Source organism: Phocoena phocoena, chromosome 8 (assembly GCF_963924675.1).
Source record: "Phocoena phocoena chromosome 8, mPhoPho1.1, whole genome shotgun sequence".
Lineage (NCBI taxonomy): Eukaryota > Metazoa > Chordata > Mammalia > Artiodactyla > Phocoenidae > Phocoena > Phocoena phocoena.
In genome coordinates this window covers 73643458-73669217 of record NC_089226.1, presented here as the reverse complement: position 1 = coordinate 73669217, position 25760 = coordinate 73643458, and the positions used below count along the sequence as shown (strand labels likewise).

Sequence of the window (25760 nt, the reverse complement as noted above, 5' to 3'; positions counted from 1 at the left end):
AAAGGAGGTCAAGTCCTCACACCCCCCAGCCCCCCTCAACCTTCCAAAGCCACCTGCACTGGGGGGCATCGGGGAAAAGAGCTTTGAGTCTGAGACTGAAGTTTAAAAATGAACAAGACTGAGTCTTAAGTACTGACATAATCTGTTCTAATAACTGCACAAGACTGAAGAAAATGGGTTCTGGCCCAGGTATCATTAAATGAGTCTCAACCAAGCAGGAAAGATGGGGGTCAACATAGCACAGGTGGGGGCAGTTACTGAAAAACTTACTGCATGGTTATACCCCAGTGACTGATTCCTCAACACACTGGTTCCAGTCTGCTCTTCTCTGCTCAGACTCACAAGGGCCACATCCCACCACCGACCAGGGGGCTGGGGCTGAGTCTGTCTGCACGATATGCCTTCATGGGCTGCCCAGCATCTTCCGAGACAGTGTTCCAGCCAACAAAGGTTCTAGATCTTTTTTGATTTCTTTCACCCGTACATGGCACGCCCACATTTTATCCATCTGCCTTCCCCAAAGACACCATGAGCAGGAGCTCCGAAATCACAGATCTGGGTTCCAATCCTGGCCCTGCCACTCACTCACTGCGGGCTTCATAACTTCTTCCAGGGAAAATTTCCTCATCTGTAAACTCAGCATATTATAAATTCCAGCGTCAGCTGTGAGAGCTGGAGCTGATGCAGATAAAAGCCTTCAAAGCACAGTTGGTACTTATTCATTCAACAAATATTTGTTGAGTAGATTCTCTACGCCTTAAGGTATAGAGAAGATGGGGCAGGGGAGAGACAGGACAGGCAGAAGGCAGGACAATGGGTAGACAGATGGCGGGGTGGCCAGGGTCACCTCCAGGCCACATGAGATGAAGCTGGCCTACAAAGTATGCATCCCCTGGAGCCCTTTCTGCTAAGCGTGACTTGTAGGAGAGAAGCCCCTGCTGATGCTCTGCTGTGGGTGGGGTGCACAGGCCCGGGATCCAATCATGCCCAGGACCTAGGAGGAATGTGTGCCCGCCACCTCCACCAGCACGAGAACTCTACCAGGAGGAAGCAATGTGTTCCTTGGAATAGAAATGCGCATCTCCCTACCTCTCCATGGAAACACCAACACCAACCCCTCACGCCCCAGCGATGCGCATGCCACGTGCCATTCAGCCTAGACCTCATCCCCCCCAGGAGGAAGGCCCAGAGCAAAGGAATCCTCCACGGACCCTTCTCTCAGAGCTGAGATTAAGGCTGACCACCGAAAGCTGCCCCAAGAGACCTCTGGAAGCAGTGTGACCGTGTCTGACCCGGGACAGCCCCAGCCTGTTAGAGGTCCCACTTGGGGAATTCCGTGCAGAGACACGAGACGCCAATAGCGGCCGCACACCCGCAACACTGGAAGAGACTACGGTCCAGAAACACAGCCAGGAAAACCAAGCTTTCACCACACAGCAGAGCACAGGCAAGGAACAGGCCCCAAAAGGATCACGCTTGCAAACCTACGCTACACTGGGCTGCGTCCTTCCGCACCGCTCCCCGCCTCCCCAACCCTAACTACCAGAGTCAATGCTAACCAGCAACTCTGCAAAACGCGACCAGGAGAGGGAAAGGTGGTGTCATCTGAGGCCCATGCTGCTCTACCTGTTCTGGGAAAACTGGAGGAGGTGTGGCCTAATGAGTTTGGGAGGATGCTGGGGCCTCTGGCCGCTCGGGAGCTAGCAGCTGCTTGTATTTACAAACAGGAGAGAGACAGAGCAAGTTTCCAGAGTGCGCTGTTGCCCGAGGAAGCTGAGAATTCAGACCGGCCATCTCCAGACCAACACCTAATGAACAGCGAACCACCAGCCAACGCTAATGTGCTAATTAGCCACAAAATTGGAGTTAATGAAAAACTAATCACGGTGTCAAAATGGAGCACCTCATTAATAAATCACATGCTTTTTTGGGGGGCGGGGGGGAGCTAGGAAAAGTGCTGCTTCTTCTAATAAAATTAAGAGAGAAGGATTAGGCATTTTTCCCTGGGAACTTGCACAGTTTAAATATGCTCTGTGGTTAAGTGTTCTCTCTCCCACAGATAAGGCTTGGCTTGATAATTAACTAACTTGCCGGTCGCGTGAATCAAATCGGTGTGTTTGATGAAGCCCTTCTCAAAGAGAAGCAGCTCCGTCTTTACTGCTCCCCCCGTGTCTTGCCGACAAGGCTGGCACAGTTGGATTGGCACTCTCAGAGATTCCTTAGGTGGTCAAAAAGTTGGAGTGCAGACAAGCATTGAGTGGCCTCAAAACCCGAAAGAGACAAAACCGGGAAAGCCCACCAGCACCCCTTGGCTTGACTCTAAAAATGTCATCAATAAGTAACAAGTGGGCATTTCGAATGATAAAGGGCAGCTTTATGACAAGGGCTCAGACTCACCTTCTGCAGACAGCCCCTGGATGTTTATTCCCTTAGCCGCCAGGAAATTCAAGCAGGCATCTATGTTTTCAATCTAGGGGGGGAAAAAAAAAACAATATACACTCAATAAATGTTCAGTCTTCTCCAGAGCCACCTCTTATTAGGAACAAAAGTCTATGTCAGCGAGAGGGTTCATTGTGCATTTGCTAAGGTTCTCAAAGAGGAAGAAATGACATGAAAACACCGGATGGATAGATGGATGCAGGTCAGTACTCTCCTTTGTCTGTACTTGCACAGGAAAAGGCTACCTAATAGCCCAATCACACGCAGTGCCAAAAGTCAAGGCCTTGGATTGCTCACGGCTGCCAAAAAGAACCAGGGCGGAATTGCAGCTCTCGTGTTGATCACTGTCACCAGTGTTATCCTGAACACTTGAGCGGCTGCCAGAAACAGAGGTGGGGACAAGGTTAGGAGACCCTTCCACCTACCAGCAGCTGGGAGAGACTTCCCAGCCCCCAAGGAGGTGGGCAGTTAAGCATAAAAAGAGTGAATGAGCGTCTCAGCAGGAATCTGGGTAGTGTTTACTCACAAAATTCTCAGGATGGCAGGCATCACAGAGGACGGGGGAGAGCTGCAAACTCACCGAACCTCTCTGTCCTCTGTGTTTTCTGTGGCAGAAGGGACCCGACCCCACCAGGGTCTGGGAGGCCTCCCAGGCTTTCCAGGGCTGATGCCACGGCCAAGGGCAAGCTCACGTCCAGCCCTCAGGAAGGAGCAGTTAGATCATTCCCAAAGGTCTGATTTGCCTTCAGTTGTCAGGGCTAATTATTTTTTGGTCTACAGGAAACTGTTCGGGCTCGAATCATGTCAACGGTGACCAAAAATAAGAGAAAGTGCCTCGGACTTGGCACAGGGAACTTCGGATTTCACACGGCTTGCCTTTCACAGAAGAGATCTTCCTCACCTCCGCAACCCCTCAGCCCCCGCCGGACTTCCCAGGCTCAAGCCACAAGCTTATGAACTCCAACCAGTATTTGACCCATGGGGTTTGTTGTGAACTCATAAATGACTCTCTTTCACAGCGTACATGTGACCCTTCTCCCTCCCCTCCCCCCAGCAATAGCCTGATGGTTCCTTCAGAGCCACAGAGCGAAGTGTCTCCATTTTACGAGCTCTCATTTGAGTACAGTCTGGCTCCAAGGCAGTCTTCCTGAAGTTCATGTCCACCCTCCCCTGATGTCTGGCATTCTCCTTCTCTGCTCCCGGTCTTCACAGCTTCCAAACACGTTAAATTAAGCTCAGGGACACCTGAATAAAACTGCATCCATTCTAAAAGAATCCGCTCAACCCTGAGCTTGAGGTCACTCCATCCTCACAGTTTTTAGCTCAAGTTCCCAATCTCTTTCCCAGCTAACAGCTCACCTTCCAGGGTCTTCACCTGGGAGGCATTTTCTCATCTCTAAGAAAAGGGGTAGAATGCAATTTCCTACCAACGAAATAAATGCCGATGCTACACGTTATGCCTGCCACCATCGCAGAAAATCGTTTCTCACAGAGAGGGAGGAAAAATGAGATGGCTTTCAATGAGATGGCTTTAAACTCTCCTTTCTTCTTTCCAACGCAGGATGACTGACAGTGACAACCAAGTGCTACCACCTTGGAGGGAAGGGGGGCGAGGGGGAGCACGAAGAAGGAAGAGAATGGCTGGGAGGACCCTGTGCAAGGTGTTTTGGAGCAATCGGCTTCCATGTAGGAGTGTGATAAACATCACCTCTCTAAATGTTATTGCACTCTATTACAAAACCCTGCTTTTGAGAAAATACCAATCCTTATTTCGTGATATTGTATACAGTGGTAATAGACCAAAACCATACAAAAGGATTTGTGGCCTCTACACAAAGGCACTAGTATTGAAATCATGGTAAACTTATAAAATTCCTCTTCTACCACTTGTCTCTTCCTATAATCCTATCCTACTTTTTTTTTTTTTGGTGTGTGTTTATTGTTTATCTATTTTTTAAAAATTTATTTTATTGAAGTATAACTGATTTACAATAGTGTGCTAATTTCTTTGTACAGCAAAGTGATTCAGTTATATATACATTCTTTTCCATTATGGTTTATCACAGGATACTGAATACAGTACCCTGAGCTATACAGGACCCTACCCTACTTCTTCTAATCTAATATCTTACACATGGCTCTGAAGGGAGGCTTTGGCAATTATGACCCCATAGCAAATGAGAAGAGAAATCTGACCACCCCTGAATCTGTTAATGCAAAATCAAAAATAGTGCACTTGGTATTGATATTTATCCTGGGAAGTGTCATGTAGGTGGGCTGACATGGGTAGGTTTAGTTTTTCAGCAACAGTGTGGCAGTGTGGCACTAAATACAAAAAAAGGGACACCTGCCAACATATGCAAGAAGAGCACTGCTCTACTAACACTGCAATTCTATAGAATTTTCCCTCCAAGGAGCATGAAGTACGTTTCCTTGTCACATCTATGGAGCATCTGACGTATGTAGCACCATTTAAAATCCATGGTAGGACTTCCCTGGTAGAGCAGTGGTTAAGAATCCGCCTGCCAATGCAGGGGACACGGGTTTGATCCCTGGTCTGGGAAGATCCCACGTGCTGCAGAGCAACTAAGCCTGTGTGCCACAACTACTGAGCCTGCACTCTAGAGCCCACGCTCCAGGACTACTGAGCCCGTGTGCCACAACTACTGAGCCTGTCCTCTAGAGTCCACGTGCCACAACTACTGAGCCTGCGAGCCACAACTACTGAAGCCTGCGCGCCTAGAGCCTGTGCTCCACAACAAAAGAAGCCACTGCAATGAGAAGCCCGCGCACCGCAACGAAGAGTAGCCCTGCCTCGACACAACTAGAGAAAGCCCGTGGGTAGCAACGAAGACCCAACGCAGCCAAAAATAAATAAATAAATAAATAAATAAATAAAAATAATAAAAAATAAAGTCCACGGCAATTTCTTCTTGCAAGGCTACCCTTGGTACATTTCAATTCACCCATGGGGCTTTCTTTTTAAATGTTAAATTCTGTTAAGGGGAGAAATAATTATAAACAGGTTACCTAGAATATTTCCTCTCTCGTTGACTTTTGTTACAGTCCTATCATTCTGTCAACCAATTTCATAATTTTGATCAATAGTTCTTTGCTGAGTAGGGAGACTGGGAAAGGAAGATTTTGCCCCCCATAGGGCATGTGGCCACATTTTGGGTTGTCACAACACTGAGGGAAACTGACATCTAGTGAGCAGAGGCCAAGGATGCTGCTAAACACCCTACAAGGCACACATCAGTTCCCTCCCAAAAAGAATTATCCAACCCCAAATGTCAGCAGTGCCAAGGGTGAGAAACCTGAGGGATGTGATTCTTTCAATCACTCAATCAACATCACTGTGTGGATGTCTGTTCTGTGCCAGGCATTGTGCTCGATTCTTTTGACAGTGTTGGTCGAGTCTTCCCCCAAGTCCGGGAGCCCACATTTACATAATCCTTCTCTTTAGGGTCCACAGAGCCGCTCGACATACACCCCCTGACTCCCGTCCATTTCCAGGAGAATCAGAGCATATAAACAAGGGAAGCACTAGGATCTCCCTACATTAGGTGAAGGAGGAGACCTAAGGGCACTAGGAATGCTTTCTCCTAAAGAGGAGATGAAACAGGGGACGCTATCCAGATGGCCAGATTGCACTCCCAGAAAATGTAAAACCTGAAAATAAGAACTTGGGTCGTCATTTAAAAGACGATTCATAAGCCCATCAAGCGCCTTGAATTTTTTCCCCTCTACCATGAATTCTCAGCTCACAGAGGAGTTCAAAAAACATTCCTCAAGTTTCAAATCCACTGTTTAATAATGTTCCATTAAGGCTAAAAATCACTCCCAAGAAGGCGGCCGAGACCCACGCTCTTTTCATCTGCACCCCAGGAAGGGCACAGGGCTGGGAAGCAGCATAGGGTCAGATGTGGATTCCAACCTCCCGCTTCACTTGGAATGAGATCAGAAGAGGAGAATGTTTCTTTGATCCATGCTCTCTTGTGATTCAAATTCACCTTAAGGTTTTCTTATAAATACTGTTCAGGTAAACAATCCATCCTCCAGTACCACTGAGGTTGCAAACTCCCACCACATCCCTGGAGGGGACAGGACGGTGGCAGGACCCTGGGGCACTCAGCACAGCACAGTGAGGCCCTAGTGCCCATCTTTAACGAGGCTCATGGCTCATATGGGATCCAGACATGCAGTGCAAGATGGGGATAGGATCCTGTTAAAGTTGAGAGGCAGAGTGAAGGAAAAGACTCTTCACCAGCAAAGTATGTAAATACAACGAAAGTTGTTCATTAACACATAGTGGCCAATATAAACTACTTTCCAAAATTAGCTGAAAAAAAATCTGTGCGAAGTCTAACATTCCAGTGTTGCTGATGGGTGGGGAGGGGCCCTGGGTGAGAAGGCTGTTGTAGCTGTTGCCATAGAAATGGGTCCAAGAGCTCTGGAATCAAGCTCCTGGAGTTTGCTAGCTGGGGTAGAGGCAGGAAGCTGAGAAGGGGGACCACAACACTGGAGACCCTGGGAGCAGAAAGGAGCTGGATGGAGGAGTGGGCGGAGTAAGGGGACAAACCAAGACCAAGATGTACTTCCCAGAGTTTCCCTTTGTTTGGGGCCATATGTGGCCTCAACCCTGTGTGGTCCATGAACATCCAAGAGAGAAAGGCTGCAATTAAGCCTTTCTCCCACTCTCAGCCAGGCTCTCCATTCCAGAGTTGAATAGCTTCTCAACAGTCTCTAAACTTTAGACCTGCAGGGCAACTTCCATGGACCATGTACGTTGTAGCCTATGTCTCCCACATCCAGAAATACATCCCCAAACGGGCCAGGCACAGAGCAAGGAAAATCAAAACAAATGGCAAACAACTGGAAAGAGAAGGGAGGGGGGATAGGAGGCAAATGGAAAACTTCACATTTCAATCATGATTAAGGCTGGACTGGGTCTCATGATAACATAAAATACGCAAACCTCAGAAGCACTGCTGTATATCTCCTCGGTAGCTTAGAGACTGATCAAATACCATCTGTTGTGGCAGTTGTCATGGTAGCATTTTTCTCTGACTACCAGTGTAGCTGAGTGCAAAGCGCATGAAAATGATTAATGCAGAAGAAGACCATCTCTACCGGCACTATCGCAGCCCAGGGGAAGATGGGGCTCTGGGCATAATGAGTAAATGGGGTGCTAGTTTTTATGAGTTCAGAGTTTGTCACCGCACCCCTTGACGGTCTCCTTCCTGAGAAGATGAAATTGGAAGGGAGACAAACAGATGCTGCATTAAAGTCAGGCATGGCCACAGCCATTTTTTAAAAATCATGAAACGCCTAGAGCTTAAGTAGTGGGAGACCTAGACCCCAGACACGGCTGAGCGAGAACTTGCAAGTTCTAGGGACAGTAAAAGCACAGTGTAGCTTCTTCTTGAGCCTCTTATCAACACAAACAACGTCCTCCCAGAAGCGTGTGTGATCTTCACACCTGATACTGCTACTTGTCAACAAAAACAATTATCATTCATTCATTCATTTACCCATTTCTTCATCCATATTTACAGAGCACCTTCTGGGTGTTAGGAAATGTGTTGGTACTGGGTATACAGTGGTGAATAAAAGAGACATAATCCCTGACCTCTAGAACCTACAGTCTAATGTAGGGGAACTGGCACTAGATAACCAGGACACCAATAGCATCTGTCATGTACTAAAGGACAGGATCTAGCCTGGGGGGGGAGTCAGGTAAGAATTTAAGGAAGAGATAGCAAGTTGGTCCACAGAGACAGGGCTTTTTGTCTGTTCTGTTCACTGATGTAGCTCCAAGCACCTAGAAGAGCATGGGGAGCATGGTAGGTACTCAAAAACGTTTGTTGACTGAAGGGAAATTTGAGCTGAGACGTAAGAGTGAGCTGGGCACCGAGAGTGGGGAAGAGAAGAACATCCCCATCGCAGGGGACCTCAGGCTGGAAAGCTTTCATGCAGGATGCAGCCCAGCATATTCTGAGAACCAAAAGAGCTGGAATGACTGGAGGCCAGTGAGCAAAGGAGAAAAGCAATGAGAGAGGACACACAGCAAAAGCAGAGTGCTCGGCCATATTCAGGAGCTGATGTGGAAAAGGAGAGAAGGGAGGGGTCCTTCTTGTTCTTAAAGAAGCCTTGACACTCCATTACCATGGCAACAGGAGCCAGGCCAAGCCCTCTGGTCTGAAAGCAGCAGGATGGGCTATGTTGTGTTAGGGATGGATCAAGCAGTGCCTTCAAGGTGGGGCTCCAGTGACATCCAGGCTGGGCACCGAGACAGGGAGGGATGGGAAGGGTAGGGCAGCATCTGTGGTCACACGTACTAGGAAGTCTGTTTCCTATCTAACAAGCCTCCATGCTCTCCTGACACTCCTTCCCCTGACACTTTCCAAAAATAAAAATAGAAGAAAAAAATAAAAACAAGAAATCCAACCATGAAACCAAGCCAAAATGTACTTTGGGGAACTGCCCTCCGAAATGCCTGTCTCACCAGTGTTGCCTTTTTGCTCTGCATTCCTAGGGACCACGACCTGATGCATGATTTTCCAGCTTCACTTTTTTCTCTACTTATGTCAGTGTTGGGGTCCAGCAGCGTCATATGGTCACTTACATGGTCATGGGTCACAGTATGGTCCGGGAGATGCACACCACCACAGGACAGAGCAGGCAGGGCCCAGACACTGTAGTTTTAATTTTAGAAGGGGACCCCAGAAAAAGGGAGATGTATGCTGGTGCTTCACATCCGCCCAGGTGGGGAAGCGTTCAGGAACATCTTTCCTTGTAAGCCCCAAATGCTGCTGCTTACTTGACAGACACAGAAAGCCATCTTTGGCCGGTAGTACAAGGGGCTCCATACCTTCTGTCCAAGCTCTGGCCATTCAAGCATCAAAGATTTCAGAAAGTCATCTCTAGCTCTCTTGGTGGCTCTGAAACAGAAAGCTTGAGAACGTGGGACTCGGGGGCTGGATGGAGCTTGAGTCCCTCTGTCAGACTGTTTCCCGTGCTGCTTTAATGCCTTGCCCAACTCCTTCCTTTAATTTGGCAATGTTATCCTCCTTATCTTTTATGATATTTATAACTTAGGCTTTCCAAGATGTTGTCAAGAATTCCTTTTTAAAAAAATTTTATAGGAGTCTCTCTGCTGTTACAGCAAATGGGTAAGTCCATATGGATACAAAAAACATCTCTCTAGAGGAGTAAAAAATATGGAAAACAAGAATCTCAAATTCCTCCAGTAACTATCTTTTTCCACTTTGCTTCCTACTGCCTAGAATGTTTCATTTCCCTATTATTTCCTGACTTCTCGATTTTTGCCTTGAAACAAAGAGAGATACCTGCAAGGGGAGCTGTGGCTAACTTCTCAAAGCCAGTCCTCACTCTGGAGGCTTCCAGAATAGAGGCCTACAGTTGAACTCTGCAGAGTACCTGCTTTCGGATACAGCAGTCCTTCTGAGGGTGAAAACTCCTCAGGGGAACAGCATCATCGGAAAGGCGCAAAGGATGCCTCTGTGCGTGTTCGTTCACCCCAGCATTCTGCACGTCATTTCTCCTCCTACAGTTTCAGAGTAATGATCCCAAACGTCTTAGCACTCCCAAAAGGGATTATTCCAAGTGGAGGCCTCCATTAGGAGCTGACACAGATGCTAAAAGGGGAGTGGTCAGGGCTAAACAGTGATATTTACAGGATAACAAAGGCTTTGGGGTCAGACAGATCTGGGTCCAAATCCTGATTCTGCCATTTACTGAATTATGATCATCAGCAATTTAACCTGATTAGTGACCTCATCTGTAAAATGGGCATTATAACACCTACCACTCAGGGTGGCGGTGGTTAGTTATCGTATGAGAGGATATGTGTATGGTACTTAGTAGGTGCCCGATAACTGGCAGTTTTTGTTACTGTGTTGTCAATTCTGATATGAATGTCCCTGGTCAATAGTGCTCAGGCCATGACGTGCTCAGAGCTGTGTCTGGGGTCGGCCTCTGGCAAAACAGAGAATTAAACGAGCTTATCTGGTCTGCCTTCCATTCCCCCTCCTGGGTTTTCCTCTCCATCACCTGATGTGCAGCCCCTCCCTTGAAAAGATGCTGATAAACCAAATCACACCAAGGCAGAAGGGCCTGCTACTAGCCTCCCAACATGTCACCTCTCCCGGAGGTACTTGTATTCCATCACAATGATTAAGGAACAGTATATATTGATACAGATATTGAACTCCACACTAGATTCTGGTTCCCTTAGAGACTACCCACAAAATCCTGAGAAAATTATTAACTGCTTCAAGCCTCAAATTCATCACCTGTAATACAGGAATGCTGTTAACTATCTCATAGCATTACTGAAGAGTACATGAGATGACACATGTCAAGAGTCTAGTGGTAACTCACACAGACCTTTAAAAAGGCTCTTCACAGCTAACACCTATCCTTCTTAAACTCTTCCAAAATAGAGCAGAGGGAGGAACACTCCCAAATTCATTCTACAAGGCCACCATCACCCTGATACCAAAACCAGACAAAAATGTCACAAAAAAAGAAAACTACAGGCCAATATCTCTGATGAACATAGATGCAAAAATCCTCAACAAAATACTAGCAAACAGAATCCAACAGCACATTAAAAGGATCATACACCATGATCAAGCGGGGTTTATTCCAGGAATGCAAGGATTCTTCAATATATGCAAATCAATCAACGTGATACACTGTATTATCAAATTGAAGGAGAAAAACCATACGATCATCTCAATAGATGCAGAGAAAGCTTTTGACAAAATTCAACACCCATTTATGATAAAAACTCTCCAGAAAGTAGGCAAAGAGGGAACCTACCTCAACATAATAAAGGCCATATATGACAAACCCACAGCCAACATCATTCTCAATGGTGAAAAACTGAAACCATTTCTTCTAAGACCAGGAACAAGACAAGGTTGCCCACTCTCACCACTATTATTCAGCATAGTTTTGGAAGTTTTAGCTACAGCAATCAGAGAAGAAAAAGAAATAAAAGGAATCCAAGTCAGAAAAGAACTAAAACTGTCACTGTTTACAGACGACATGATACTATACATAGAGAATCCTAAAGATGCTACCAGAAAATAACTAGGGCTAATCAATGAATTTGGGAGAGTAGCAGGATACAAAATTAATGCACAGAAATCTCTTGCATTCCTATACACTAATGATGAAAAATCTGAAAGAGAAATTAAGGAAACACTCCCATTTACCATTGCAACAAAAAGAATAAAATACCTAGGAATAAACCTACCTAGGGAGACAAAAGACCTGGATGCAGAAAAGTATAAGACACTGATGAAAGAAATCAAAGATGATACAAACAGATGGAGAGATATACCACGTTCTTGGATTGGAAGAATCAATATTGTGAAAATGACTATACTACCCAAAGCAATCTACAGATTCAATGCAATCCTTATCAAACTACCAATGGCAATTTTTACAGAACTAGAACAAAAAATCTTAAAATCTGTATGGAGACACAAAAGATCCCGAATAGCCAAAGCAGTCTTGAGGGAAAAAAACGGAGCTGGAGGAATCAGACTCCCTGACTTCAGACTATACTACAAAGCTACAGTAATCAAGACAATATGGTACTGGCACAAAAACAGAAATATAGATCAATGGAACAGGACAGAAAGCCCAGAGATAAACTCACTCACCTACGGCCAACTAATCTATGACACAGGAGGCAAGGATATACAATGGAGAAAAGACAGTCTCTTCAATAAGTGGTGCTGGGAAAACTGGACAGCTACATGTAAAAGAATGAAATTAGAACACTTCCTAACACATACACAAAAATAAATTCAAAATGGATTAAAGACCTAAATGTAAGGCCAGAACTATAAAACTCTTAGAGGAAAACATAGGCAGAACACTCTATGACATAAATCACAGCAAGATCCTCTGTGACCCATCTCTTAGAGAAATGGAAATAAAAACAAAAATAAACAAATGGGACCTAATGAACCTTAAAAGCTTTTGCACAGCAAAGGAAACCATAAACAACACGAAAGACAACCCTCTGAATGGGAGAAAATATTTGCAAACGAAACAACTGACAAAGGATTAATCTCCAAAATATATAAGCAGCTCATGCAGCTCAATATCAAAAAAACAAACAACCCAATCCAAAAATGGGCAGAAGACCGAAATAGACATTTCTCCAAAGAAGATATACAGATTGCCAACAAACACATGAAAAGATGCTCAACATCACTAATCATTAGGGAAACGCAAATCAGAACTACAATGAGGTATCACCTCACACCAGTTAGAATGGGCATCATCAGAAAATCTACAAACAACAAATGCTGGAGAGGTTGTGGAGAAAAGGGAACCCTCTTGCACTGTTGGTGGGAATGTAAGTTGATACAGCCACGATGGAGAACATTATGGAGGTTCCTTAAAAAACTAAAAACAGAATTACCATATGACCCAGCAATCCCACTACTGGGCATATACCCTGAGAAAACCATAATTCAAAAAGAACCATGTACCAAAATGTTCATTGCAGCTCTATTTACAATAGCCCGGAGATGGAAACAACCTAAGTGTGCATCATCAGATGAATGGATAAAGAAGATGTGGCACATATGTACAATGGAATATTACTCAGCCATAAAAAGAAACGAAATTGAGCTATTTGTAATGAGGTGGATGGACCTAGACCTTATTTCACTCATACAAAGTGAAATAAGTCAGAAAGAGAAAAACAAATACTGTATGCTAACACATATATATGGAATCTACAAAAAAATGGTTCTGATGAACCTAGGGGCAGGAAAGGAATAAAGACACAGACGTAGAGAATGGACTTGAGGACACGGGAAGGGGGAAGGGTAAACTGGGACGAAGTGAGAGAGTAACACTGACATATATATACTACCAAATGTAAAATAAATAGCTAATGGGAAGCAGCTGCATAGCACAGGGAGATCAGCTCCTGCTTTGTGACCACCTAGAGGGGTGGGATAAGGAGGGTGGGAGGGAGATGCAAGAGGGAGGGGGTATGGGGATATACATATGCATATAGCTGATTCACTTTGTTATACAGCAGAAACTAACACAACATTGTAAAGCAATTAAACTCCAATAAAGATGTTAAAAAGAAAAAAAAAAAGCTCTTCACACAATCCCATAATGGCAGAGTACTAGACACCCATGGCATCTTCTAAAAGCGAAAGATCATTTGGAATTGTGAGACATTCTGAGATCCACTAAATTATGACACTAGTACAGCCTCTCTATGAATGGGCTCCTTGAAGCTCGAATTCACTTTGTCCCTGTTGGAATCAGTATTTTCTATCTAAAAAGCTCTCAGGTCAAAGTCTCCTCTGCTAAGTTACACAGGAAACCCTACGCCTTAGACAAGTAGTTTTGTTAAGAAAAATCAAACATTTTTTTTGCAGAAAACTTCTGGCTTCACCTACAGAGAAGGATACAAACTGAGATTCCAACTTCTAGACCCCAAACACACAGCTGCCTCTTGAACCAATGGGGAAGAGCAGTGCTTGTCAGAGAATTTCACCCAGGGACGAACTGGGACTTGGCAGCCTCATTCATTCCTGGAAAAGTGATGATTGAGTATTTACTCTCTCCCAGGCCCTGCTCTAAGGGAAGGGGAAACAGTGGTGATGAGACAGTGTGGTCCTTCCCTTGTGGAAAAGACAGCCTCCTGAGCAAGGGCAGACTTTAAGCAAATATCATCCCACTCAACGAAGGTGATACAGGCTAACTTAGACCTATCAGCTCACCTGCTGGAAAGCCTGACACTGACTCACTGGGATCTTTTTAGAAGGTCTGGGTGTTTTTTGTATTTTTGCCATATTTCTGTGCTTTAACCCATAAGCCACCACAAAGTCTTCAAGACGCAGCAGAGCATAAATGCAAAATAAAGCAAAACAGCAGATCCCTGATATACCCCAAGAGTGCAGTAAATCCTCAGTTTTGGAGATACCACTAGAATCTATCATTTCACCCACAAAACCAACACATATAAAAGAACAGGGCAATGGGATACTTAATCTGTAGATGAAGGCCAAGAGTTATACACTTGGCTCACCAGCTTGGCGACCAGTTCCCTCACATCAGCCTGTAAAACTCAGTTTTGTGGCTCAGCCAACTTGCCAATGTCTGCAGCTTATGGTCCTTCCGGGTTGCTCATGAGTAGCTGATCCGTGGATTCCTACCCCGCAATTCCAAGGATAGCATGATGTACCTAAGTGCAAGATGCATCCTGGCAGCATCGATAACCAGGGAAGCAAAGCCAAGCAGGTAAGTTTAAATGCTTTAATACTCAATTCAGGATCCTATAAGACTTTGCTCTCTCACTGTGATGATGGCCGGAAGGAAGCCAACTGTGCTATTATCCTCTCCTTGTATGTATCACCTGTAGTGTTAATTTCCACAGGAGATTTAATTCAAAAATCGCCATTAAAAAAATAAAAAAAGAAATGGCATATTTCGGAATTCCCTGGGAATCCAGTGGTTAGGACTCCACGCTTTCACTGCAAGGGCCTGGGTTCAATCCCTGGTTGGGGAACTAAGATCCCACAAGCCATTCAGTGTGGGCAAAAAAAAAAAAAAAAAAAAAAAAAATCACCATTGTTTACACTCTAATTCCAGATGCTGCTAACAATTACCATATGCCAGTCATAATACTAGGACCTTTCACATACATTACACTTCAATCCATTTTTTAATTTCAAAAGCTGTTTGTAGGTATCGCTAAAGAGTTGAGCCTGAATTATAGCCTCCTAGTGGACACTAATATAGAATTTGGGAGATTTTCCAAGTAGTACACAAAATACACCAAGAAACTAGATTTGGCCAATAGTTTCAAATTCCAAAATCTGTGATCAAGGCAAAGAGCTACTTGCCAACCAAAAATTATATGAGATTAAAAGTAAGTAAGAATATCATCAAGAATTAAAGTGACTCTCAACTCTACTTACTGCCACAGCCAGAATGTCAGAGTTGTGGTCAAAGTCACTGAAAGAGGAGAACAAACAAGACAAGGAAGGTCTCTATTACAGGATATCCTTGAGATTCCCAAGGCTACAAGATAGTTAATGCACCTGTGAAGAAATAGTGACAATTCTTGTATATAATGCGAACCTGTTACTCATCCCATCCTTGTCAAGTATTCAGTTGAACCAGATAAAACTGCCATTTTTGTAGGTAAAAATGGTTACACACTGGCCATTTCATGTGGTTCTACCTGTTATCAATATATTAGGAAGATGCTTCCCTCCAAAAGCTAAAATCATACTGCCAGGTGATCATAAAAATAGAGCACTCTATAGCCACTGATAAACAAAGCATCTGTAAATTCTGAAACTCAGAATCAAATCTCTGCAAGTGTCTCTCAAAGGAGTTTCAAAAGACTGATGATGATACACTTTGATTTATATATATAAAGTCAGAAGAAACACCCCATTCACAAGCTAAGCCCTCAAAGGCCCTTTGCTTCAGTTCTCAGAATTTCTTCTGCACCATCCCCTTACAGAAGCAAAGTGGGGCAGGGCAAGACTTTCATTCCAAGCTGATTCATCTCAAAACTTCCCATAAAAGGCAAGCACTAGTCGTCCTTCACGATAGCGAAGGGTAGCCCAGGTCACCTACCCTTCTCCTCTTGCCTTCCTGTTCCTTCAGGGGAAAGTGTGAGAAAGATGAGATTTTCGTCAGGTTCTGCCACCCTATGCAACTCTACATGACTGTTACCACATTCGCACCAATGTGGGAATCTACTCCGTAGGAAAAGCCAACTCATGTCACAGGGTCGTGATCGGCATTGTGATGGCACCATCACAAAGAGGAAATTTTAAAAGGGGAGATGGAAATCAAGGATTTCCCAGGACCAGAGGTGAAGTCTGGGGAACCATAGGTTTCTCAGAGCTTCTTGGCTCTCTTTGAGCAAGGTACTTAATTTCCCCAAGCCTCAGTTTTCCTTTCAGTAAAATGGGGATAATTATCATTTTCTTATCCCTCCCAAGAAACTAATATTTACACTCTTAGAAAACACGAAACACTGGGCTAGATTCTTTTCCGCACATTATTATTTCAGTTATTTTTCACCTTTCAGTTAGATAAGTTAGCTTTTTTGTTGTTGTTGTTAGCTTTTTTTTTTTTTACATTTATTTTTGGCTGCGTTGGGTCTTCGTTGCTGCGCGCAGGCTTTCTGTAGTTGCGGCACGTGGGGGCTACTCTTCGTTGTGGTGCGCAGGCTTCTCTTGTTGCCGAGTACAGGCTCTAGGCGCGCAGGCTTCAGTAGTTGTGGCACGTGTGCTCTAGAGCACAGGCTCCGTAGTTGTGGCACACAGGCTTAGCGGCTCCGCAGCATGTGGGATCCACCCGGACCAGGGCTTGAACCGGTGTCCCCTGCATTGGCAGGCGGATTCTTAACTACTGTGCCACCAGGGAAGCCCCGATAAGGTAGGTATTATCATCACTCTCCCGATGGGGAAATGGAGGCACAGAGTGTTAAAGTGCCTTCCTAAAATCACGGTTTTAAATGGCACAGTTGCAATTCAAACACTTACTGGAAAGTGTTTTGTAAGCTCTGAAGTCTACACAAACATGGGGCATTAACAACCGAGCAGCAACAGCTTCACTATTGCTGAGGAGGAGAAAAATGACCGCCCCGTTTTGTCATTTCCCTGGCCCTCCAGTAGTAAGACAAGGCAAGTAATCAATCCATCTAAACTAAACCCAATCATTACATCAGAAAGACAAAGGGCACTTCGCAGAGGAAGGAGTGACTTCTCCCACATCCTTCTGGACATGTTTTGTGGAAGATATTTATGTTCTTTTATAGTGTCTGAAATCTTCTAGGGCAGGATTTAAACCAATATAAACATTACAGGCATTATTTTGATGTCAAAATGCTCCCATAACAGGGATTTTTCAAACTACCATATGCCAGTGTTTAGAATTCCTGAGGAAGTTCATGATACTTATAAGAATACAATGGTTTGGGGGTCAAAAACCTCAAATGTGTGCAGGGGGTAGGCAGGCAAAAACGAAGTAAAAGAGGCTGGGTATAAGACAATAGGGAATGGTGAGGAGTATGACCAACGCAGTCTACACCTACCTAAAGAGGACAGCTGCTATCCAGTTTTAGCCAATTGTTGCCTGTGGAGTGCCAATCCAGTACTGCCATTTTTTTTTTCCTAAAAAAAGCTGGAAGCTCATTGTTTGTGAAGTATATTGATTTTCATCAAATGGTTGGCAGCTGTTTAATTTTTGTTTTAAAAGGTCTTTTGGGACCTGAACTCAGCTTGTTGGCCACTGTTCTCTTCTCTTTGCTTAAGTGAGCACACTGGCTTTCACCTACTGACCAGTTCCCAACACGCAGACACCACAGGCTAACTATGCCTTACCAAAGTGCCAACAGGAATTCCTTGCTAAGTTCTAGTTCATGGGAAAAAAATAAAAAATAAAAAACAAAGATGCATACCAAAACACCCCTTTGATGCTAGGCTGAAACATAAGAACCCCATGAAGACATATGCAGGGAGATGGATCCAAGCATGAAGCCAGATGGCTTTTATATAAACCACAATCTACATGGTTATAAATCACCATCCAATTTCTCTTTCAGCTCAAGATCTGAAGCTATTCTCTCCCCACCCATCCACATACTTGCTTTAACCTTACGGGGCACCACATGTTGCCACTCAAAATGCCTCAGTTTCAAAGTAGGTGTAATGGGGATTTCTTCAGTTAATACTCACTGAGCATCCACCAGATGTCAGGTGGTATGGGCAGATGGAGAGATGAGACCCCGCCCTCAAAGAAGTTAACGTCTGGTGGGATGCAGGCAGTTAAGGACAATGTGCTAAAGGATTATCACCTGGGTTTTCAATGGAGGAAACCAAGGGTCACAGAGCTTAAGTGAACTGGAAGAGGTAGAGAAGACACTTGCAAACTCCAAGACCACAGCTGCAGACACAATTCAGATCCTATCAACTTAAAACTTACCACAGTTCTCAGACAAGAGGATGTCTAAGGCGTCCTCATCCTTCCAAAAAGTAAACTGATCGGTTCATTCAAAATATTTAGTTGAACCTTATTGTGGTGATCACAACATATACAAATGTCGAATCATTATGTTTGTACACCTGATATGAATGTGATGGTATACGTCAATTGTACCTCAATCAAAAATATATAGCGTTCCTAAAAAATTAGTTAAAATTAAATAAATCTTTAGAGAGATTAATTTTTAAAAATTTAAAGAACTTTGCAAACTGACAGATGTTTAAATGCATATTTGCACAGCCATATCCCAAAAGAAGTTTTTTTTTATTCGGCTCTAAGATAAGGTTGGCAAAGTAAGGTCACCAAACCAGGAGCTTCAGCGTCACCCAAGAGCTTGTTACAAATGCAAATTCTCCAGCTCCTTCCCAGACCTACTGCATCAGAAACTCTGGGGGTGGGGCCCAGCACTGTTTGAACAAGCCCTCCAGGTGGTTCTCCTACTCACTAAAGCTGGAGCCCAGTGGCTACAGTAGGTTTTGCCAAACCTCCAAACGCTCCTTCCCTTATTAATGAAAATAACCTGTTATCACTTCCATACACTTTTATAAAAGACTGGATTTGGGAATTTCTTGGTTTAGGATTACTTAAGTTTCTTGATAGCATTTTAAAGTGCCTAGTATTTCACATATGAAACCTTGAGGGGTACCATCGCCCCACTCTCTGGGAAGCTCCCAGACGGCTGGACCATTTATTGTTTGGCTCATTCATCTGAGAAAGATTATCTGAGCATTTCCATACGTACTAGCACTAGTACGTATGCTGGAAATATGGAGCTTTTCACTGAACTAAAAGATAAAGAAAACACTCTATATGTACTACAAAGCCTTGACGGGATTACCTAGCGTATGAAATACAAGTCTCTCATAAAGTGTGCTTAAGTGTCGTATTAATTACAAGACAAACACACGTTAGTTAGGGAGCATAGTACTTACTCCTGAGTTTACATTCACATCAGGAATACCGCGTATCCACTTCTAAAAGACGAAATGGCACTTGCCACTCCCGGTATCTGAGCTCAGTATCTGAGGCAGCCCATGATATGGTCACAGTGCTGGAAACTAAATGTGGGCCTCTGTCTCCGCACACTTCTTTGCAATGACCTGCAGTAAATGTACAGATGTGCAAAACTCCATTCCAAAGTGTTCTATCAAGGGAGGCAACTTCCAGTCAACTCAGAAACTTAACAGGCACACAGTGGCAAAATGAGCCTCTGCTATAAACCCGAACAGCTTGCTAATACGGTCAGAGTTACTTTGCTTGAATCCCAGAGTGTATTAGTTTCCTACTGCTGCTGTAACAAATGACCACAAACTTAGTAGCTTAACACAACATAAATTTATTATCTTAAAATTCTGGGAGAAAAAATAAGGACTTTCCTGGCTGTCCAGTAGTTAAGACTCCATGCTTCCACTGCAGGGGGCACAGGTTCGAACCCCAGTTGGGGATCGAAAAAAAAAAAAAAATTCTGGGAGGTCAGAAGTCCAAAATCACACACCACTGTATATAAAATAGATATCTAATAAGGACCTACTGTGTAGCACAGGGAACTCTACTCAATACTCTGTAATGGCCTCTATGGGAAAAGAATCTAAAAAAGAGTGGATGTATGTATATGTATAACTGATTGGGTCAACTATGCTCCAATAAAAATTAAACAAAAAAAAAGTCCAAAATCAAGTTTCAGTGGGCTAAATCAAGGAGTCCGCAGGGCTGCATCTACTCTGGAAGCTCTAGGGAAGAATCTGTCCCCTTGCCTTTTTTATTAGCTCTGGAGGCCACCTGCATTCCTTGGCTCACAGCCCATTCTTCCATCTTCAAAGCCAGACAAGTAGCATCTTCCAACCTCATTCATTCTCTCCCTCTCCCCTTCCCCCACACTCCCCATGTTCCCTCCCTCTCTTCCTCTCTCTCCTCTGACCTGCTTCCATGTTCCACGGTCACATCTTCTCTCTCTCACCTTCCTGCCTCCCTCTTAGAAGGATCCTTGTGATCACACTGGGCCTGCCCAGATAATCCAGGATAATCTTCCTGTCTCAAAATCCCTAACTTAATCACCTCTGCAAAGTCCCCTTTGTCATTTAAGAGAACATATTCACAGGTTCCGAGGATTAGAATGTCGAAGTCTTTGGGGGTCCATTGTTCAGCCTACCACACTGGCACCTACTTTTCGAATATGAAAAGCCTTTTTAATGCACAAGTTAATAGTTAGGAAATACGTGACTTGTCAACAGAGAAGGGAATGACAGTCTAATGTGCTCTCTTCATGAGCCAGGTGCTTTTAATAACGTCTCTCATTCATCCCTGGCAACCCTGGGGGCAACTTCCATAATTATCTCCCTTTTACAGAGAAGGAAAAAGACTCGGATTTTCAGTAACTTGCCCAGCACACCGGCCCAGTATGTGACACCCAGGTCTGCCTGATTCCAGAGTCCATGCTTATTCTTTTTAATCCCAAATCTCCTTGCCATGATGGAATGCCTCATCCGAAGCTCTGCCCTTACCTACATGAGGAGACAGTATTACAAATATAATGTTTGCACCTCCACGTCAGTCATTTTCTCTTCTTCCATCTATTTCCTTATATGTAGGATAGCATAACAGTTAAGGGAATGGATTCTCGAGCCAGGCTTCCAGGATTCAAACCCCAGCTTGTCGCTTACTAGCTGTGCGACCTGAGGAAACTTACTAAACCTGTCTCTGCCTCAGTTTCCTCACCTGTGAAGTGGAAATAATAAAGGTACCTGCTCTCATAGGGTTTTATGAAAATAAAACCAGTTACAATGCAGATAAAATGTCTAAAACATTGCCCCAATGTACTGTATATGTATTTGCTATTAATATTATATAATAACCCGGACAGAATCAGGGACAAAGGCAATAACCCTAGGCTCTACAGCATGAGGGGGAAGGAACGAGATGTTCTTCAATGTGCCTCACATTTGGCCCCTGGCAGAGCACAGCAAATGGCATCAGGGTCCAAGTTCTCCATACCCTTTAATGGAATGAACAAAATGTATTTCTTACTCCATAGGGTTGTTATGAGAATGAAGTGGGTTAAAACATGTAAATCACTTAGAACAGTAATTGTCTTCATTTTTATTATCAATGTTAATCATCTCTGGTAACTGTAAAGATGTCTAAACATGCTTACCTCAAGCAACGTAAAAGAACTCAGTAAACGAAAAATTAGCTGCCATGTTCTATTTGGATCCTCTGGATAAACCAAGGGAGAAAAGAATTAAGAGAAGGAAAGACACTTCTAGAATAGTGCTAAATATCCATTTCTTAAATCCCATAAAGAACTTCCAAGTGAACACCCAGCGCTCAAATCACTGCTCAACAGTAGATTATGATATGAGAATAACAGTATGTTATAATCCTCTAGCCCCATGGACACATCCAGGCCAGCTCTCTCTTTGGTCTTTCCATCTGTCCGCCCATCCACCCAACGTTTATTAACCACCTACTATATGCTAGTCATCTAAGTGATAGGTGCTTAGATCCTCAGGTGAAAGATACAGCATCTCCTTCAAGAAGACAACTGAACAGACAACCACAAAGAGCAGGTTATGAGACACGCTTTCACACCTGGGAACACAAGGGACAAAAGGCACCTAATTATCTCAGTTACTTGAGTTAACAGTTAACCTGAATATTCAAGGTTACATTGCCCAGGTGGGAGAGTCATCAGGTCTTCCTGGCAGACTGGACAGCTTGCATCAAAGTACAAGGCACGAAAGTACAGGACCTCCTTGGGGCACGCCAAGTTCCAGTATGGCTGGGGGTATAGAGTTTGAGTGGCCAAGTGGCAGGAGATGGTCGTAACTAGATTGTGAAGGCCCTTCTATTGTGTGCTCGAGTATGGAGAGGTAAATGGGGAGCCAATGATGGTTTTGAACAGAGAGGTGACCAAAGAGGTAAGAGACAGACATGGAGATGGCTGCCATCTTTGAAAGAGAATGTCAGCCACAACACATGCAGTGATGCTGGATGTGCCCCCTGAACGGGAAGCAGTGGATGCTTCCTGCCCATGTTGGCCCTGGACTCTCCACTTTGTTTTAGAGTCTATGGGGCCCATGGACGTTCATTCTTTCTTGGTTTTGTAACGTGTGTGCCCTTAGGGTCATGTAAAAATAGGTCCAAGGGCCCAGGGAAGAGGCAACTCAGCTGCCCAAGGCTCTCAGACACTCCCCAGGCATGTGGCCAGCTTTCTGGCAGCTGTTGGGAGGGCTCAAGGTCACTGGGGCTGGAAACCTGATCTTGTTACAGACAGCCTTCTCCTGGCCCAGGAAGCTCTGTGCAGAACGCAGTCGGAGGTACCTGGCGCCAGGGCTCTTCCTGGGCTTCTCAAGAGGCTGCCTTTCACTGGGGGCCACCTGCCCCCTTTTCAGCTCTTGAGTTCCCATCGACAGGTCAACTCAGGCAATCTCCAGAAATACTCACTCTCCTCCCTTCTCACTAACTCTCAGCTAAACCCAGCTGGCTCTACTGTGCTCACGAGTGAGAAATAAGGGACTGGTGAGGTGGAGACTATTACACCCTTTCTCTGTCGCAGAAGGGACAACCACAGGCTCTCCAAATAGACAGACTTGGGTTCAAGCTCCAGCTCTGCCTCCTAGGCAAGTAGTCTGAGGCCAAAAAACCTTTTAAAGCTCAGTCTCCACGTGCAAAATACAAACAATAATTGCACCTATTCATAGAGCTGTCACTTCCCACATTTCCCGGGGAGGAAGTACAGTGCCGGGAGGCCTAGTGGCTTAGCCAGGGCCACGGCGGTAATCCCCTCACCCAAAGGTAGGCTGGCCGCTCTTGAAACATCTATTTCTTTAAAAATACTGGGGTATCTTGAAAAACCTCATCCTATGAAGAGCTAACATCAACTGTGTGCTTCCTCTGTACTCAGCAGCACGCGGGCATGTCGTACAGATGGTCTCACGCACACCTGAAACTCACCCTGGGAGGCAGGAGTTGTTACTAACCCCGTTACAGAGACTGGTCCCCTGAGATCCTAAGGAACATGCCCCGGGTCACAGGCAGCTGACCTTCAGGGTCCATGCTCTTAGGCCTGAGGCCTTGTAACCTCCAGAGGTCAGAGGTGAAGACGACCTAGTTGATGGTCTCTCTTCCCACAGGAGACTTAGGAGGACCAGAGAATGGGCCGGATCTATCCAGAGCTGGAAGCTGATGCCCGGGTAAGGGGTCCCTAGGCTTCATCGCGCTGTGTATTTTCAGGGGCTGGCCTTCTGAAAGGGGGCTTCAGGGGCAAATGTGACAGTGGGGAGGGGGAGGGAAGAGGCAGGTGAAAGGGAGATGCTACGATGGCCCTCCCTGGGCTGCCTACTTCTATGTAAAGCACTAATGCGGTTTTTGTCACTTTCACATGTGGGGTGCCACCTACAATTTTATTTGGGAAAAAAGCGTGGGGGTTCTGCTCATGGAACAGAAGTTTGAAAACCAGTGTCCTGTCCTTCTGTGTCTAAGAGCCAATTCCTCTTGTTTTGGGAACCTAGCTGCTGGCTTTTTCCCCAGGGGCCTCTGAAAGGACAGGGTGACGAGCAGACCAGTGCCCTAAGCAGCAGGCGCATCGAATGTGCGGGTCTGTGGAGCCTCAGAGGACTTTGGGATCCGTGAGCTGCTCAGGCCATATGCAAAATTCCGGGGTATGTGTGATCCGGGGAGGAGAGGGCCGGGAGCTCTTCTCAGATTTCGCGAGGGTTCCATGTCCCCCACTACCTGAATGGCTACTAAAACAAATTATCATCACTGGAGAAACCACCGCTGACTGAGCGCTGACCATGTGCTATGGAGAAGGGGGGTGATGAGGTCACCTACCGCAAAGGGCTGTTGGGAGGATGAACGAAGAGGTTATTTGTGAAGCACTTAGGACGGCACCTGGCACACAGCAAACACCGTTTGGCTTTATGGCTTATTTTCATCATCATTACCGTCGTTATCACTTTGACTGCCTCATTAGTCCTCACAAAAACTTGAGGAGGTTCGTATTATTATCAACCCCACTTTATAGAACAGGAAACAGAGGCTTCAAGAGGTTAAATAATTAGCTCAAGGCCACAGAAGAGCAGAGAAGGAACTCGAAGTTGGCCCGTCTGGTTCCCAAGCCCAGGCAGGCCCTCGGTCTAGAAGGGTTGAGGGAAGTAGGCAGGACTCCCTGAGGGCCCAGGAGGAGGTGGGCAGGCAGGTGAGAAGCACTGAGAGGACCCAGATGACCCCGGGCCAGAGCAGAAAACAGGCCAGGGCTTTCCACTGAAAGCGCCTGAAAGGACAGGCAGCCTTCCTAACTTTGCACCTCTTCTAATCGACAACGCAAAGCCAAACCACTTAAAATAGTAAGGATGAAAAAAGAAAACCACCCCCCGCTGCTCCTTTCCTAGGCTCCAAAGTGAGCCGGCGTCTTGGAGTACAGCGGGTTCCAGGCACAAGGCAGTGGCAGCCCCAGCGTCCACTGGCTGTGCTCCAAGCAATGTTTCTCCTTCCAAACACACACGTAACCCTGCTGAACACACCACTTGAAAGCCAAAAAGATGCCCCACGCGTTGCCCTGGCAATGCTAAACAGACGAAACATTTTAACCAGCTCTGACGCACATACACAAACCTATTTAAGGGCCAAATGGATGGATTGGGGGGGGGGGTGAGGAGGTGGGGGGAATGTTGTTTCTACAGCTCCATCTCCGAGGATTTGGCCCCCAAAGCATCTATGTCAGACTGAAAGAGAGCAAAGGACTCCTTCAGCACAAGCTGAGGCCAGGCTTGCTCGGGAAGGGGAAGCCACTGCCATGCTTCTGCATATCAGCTGCAGGCACGGTCCTGTTTTACGAGGCCCACGAGAGGATCACAGGAGATGCCGAAGGTCCTGGCTCTGCCTCTCCCTGCGGACAGCCCTCCAGCTGCCGGCACCAGTGTCTCTTGATACGCTGGCCTACAGCAGGGTCGGGAGGGTCGAGTGTGCCCATGAGAGTGAACGGCCTTAAAGCACTGCGTGGAGGCCTGTGAGTGCTGATATTAACAATATTAACCACCATTTCGCACATCCCATGGTTCAACTGTCATCCACAGGAGTTGATCGCCACGGGTATTTTCCTTTAGAAAACTTCACTCCAGGGTCCAATGGGGCTGTTCCCTGAGGCGCTGCCCCCTGGGGGGTGACGATGAATACAGAAGACTTGGCCCAGGTCTGAAAAGACCACCATGCTTCTGGGGTCTGTCGCACTCTG

At 45.4% G+C, this 25760-nt stretch overlaps 1 protein-coding gene across 3 annotated transcripts in view; it reads right to left on the bottom strand.

The window, feature by feature from the left end:
- The window catches only part of NAV2 (neuron navigator 2), a 393794-nt gene that overhangs the window by 229581 nt on the left and 138453 nt on the right, over positions 1-25760 (bottom strand). For all 3 annotated transcript variants that reach the window (XM_065881976.1, XM_065881977.1, XM_065881978.1), the window contains exon 4: positions 2398-2470. In XM_065881976.1, coding sequence (XP_065738048.1) covers positions 2398-2470 — 73 coding nt within the window. The remainder of the gene's footprint in view (positions 1-2397; positions 2471-25760) is intronic.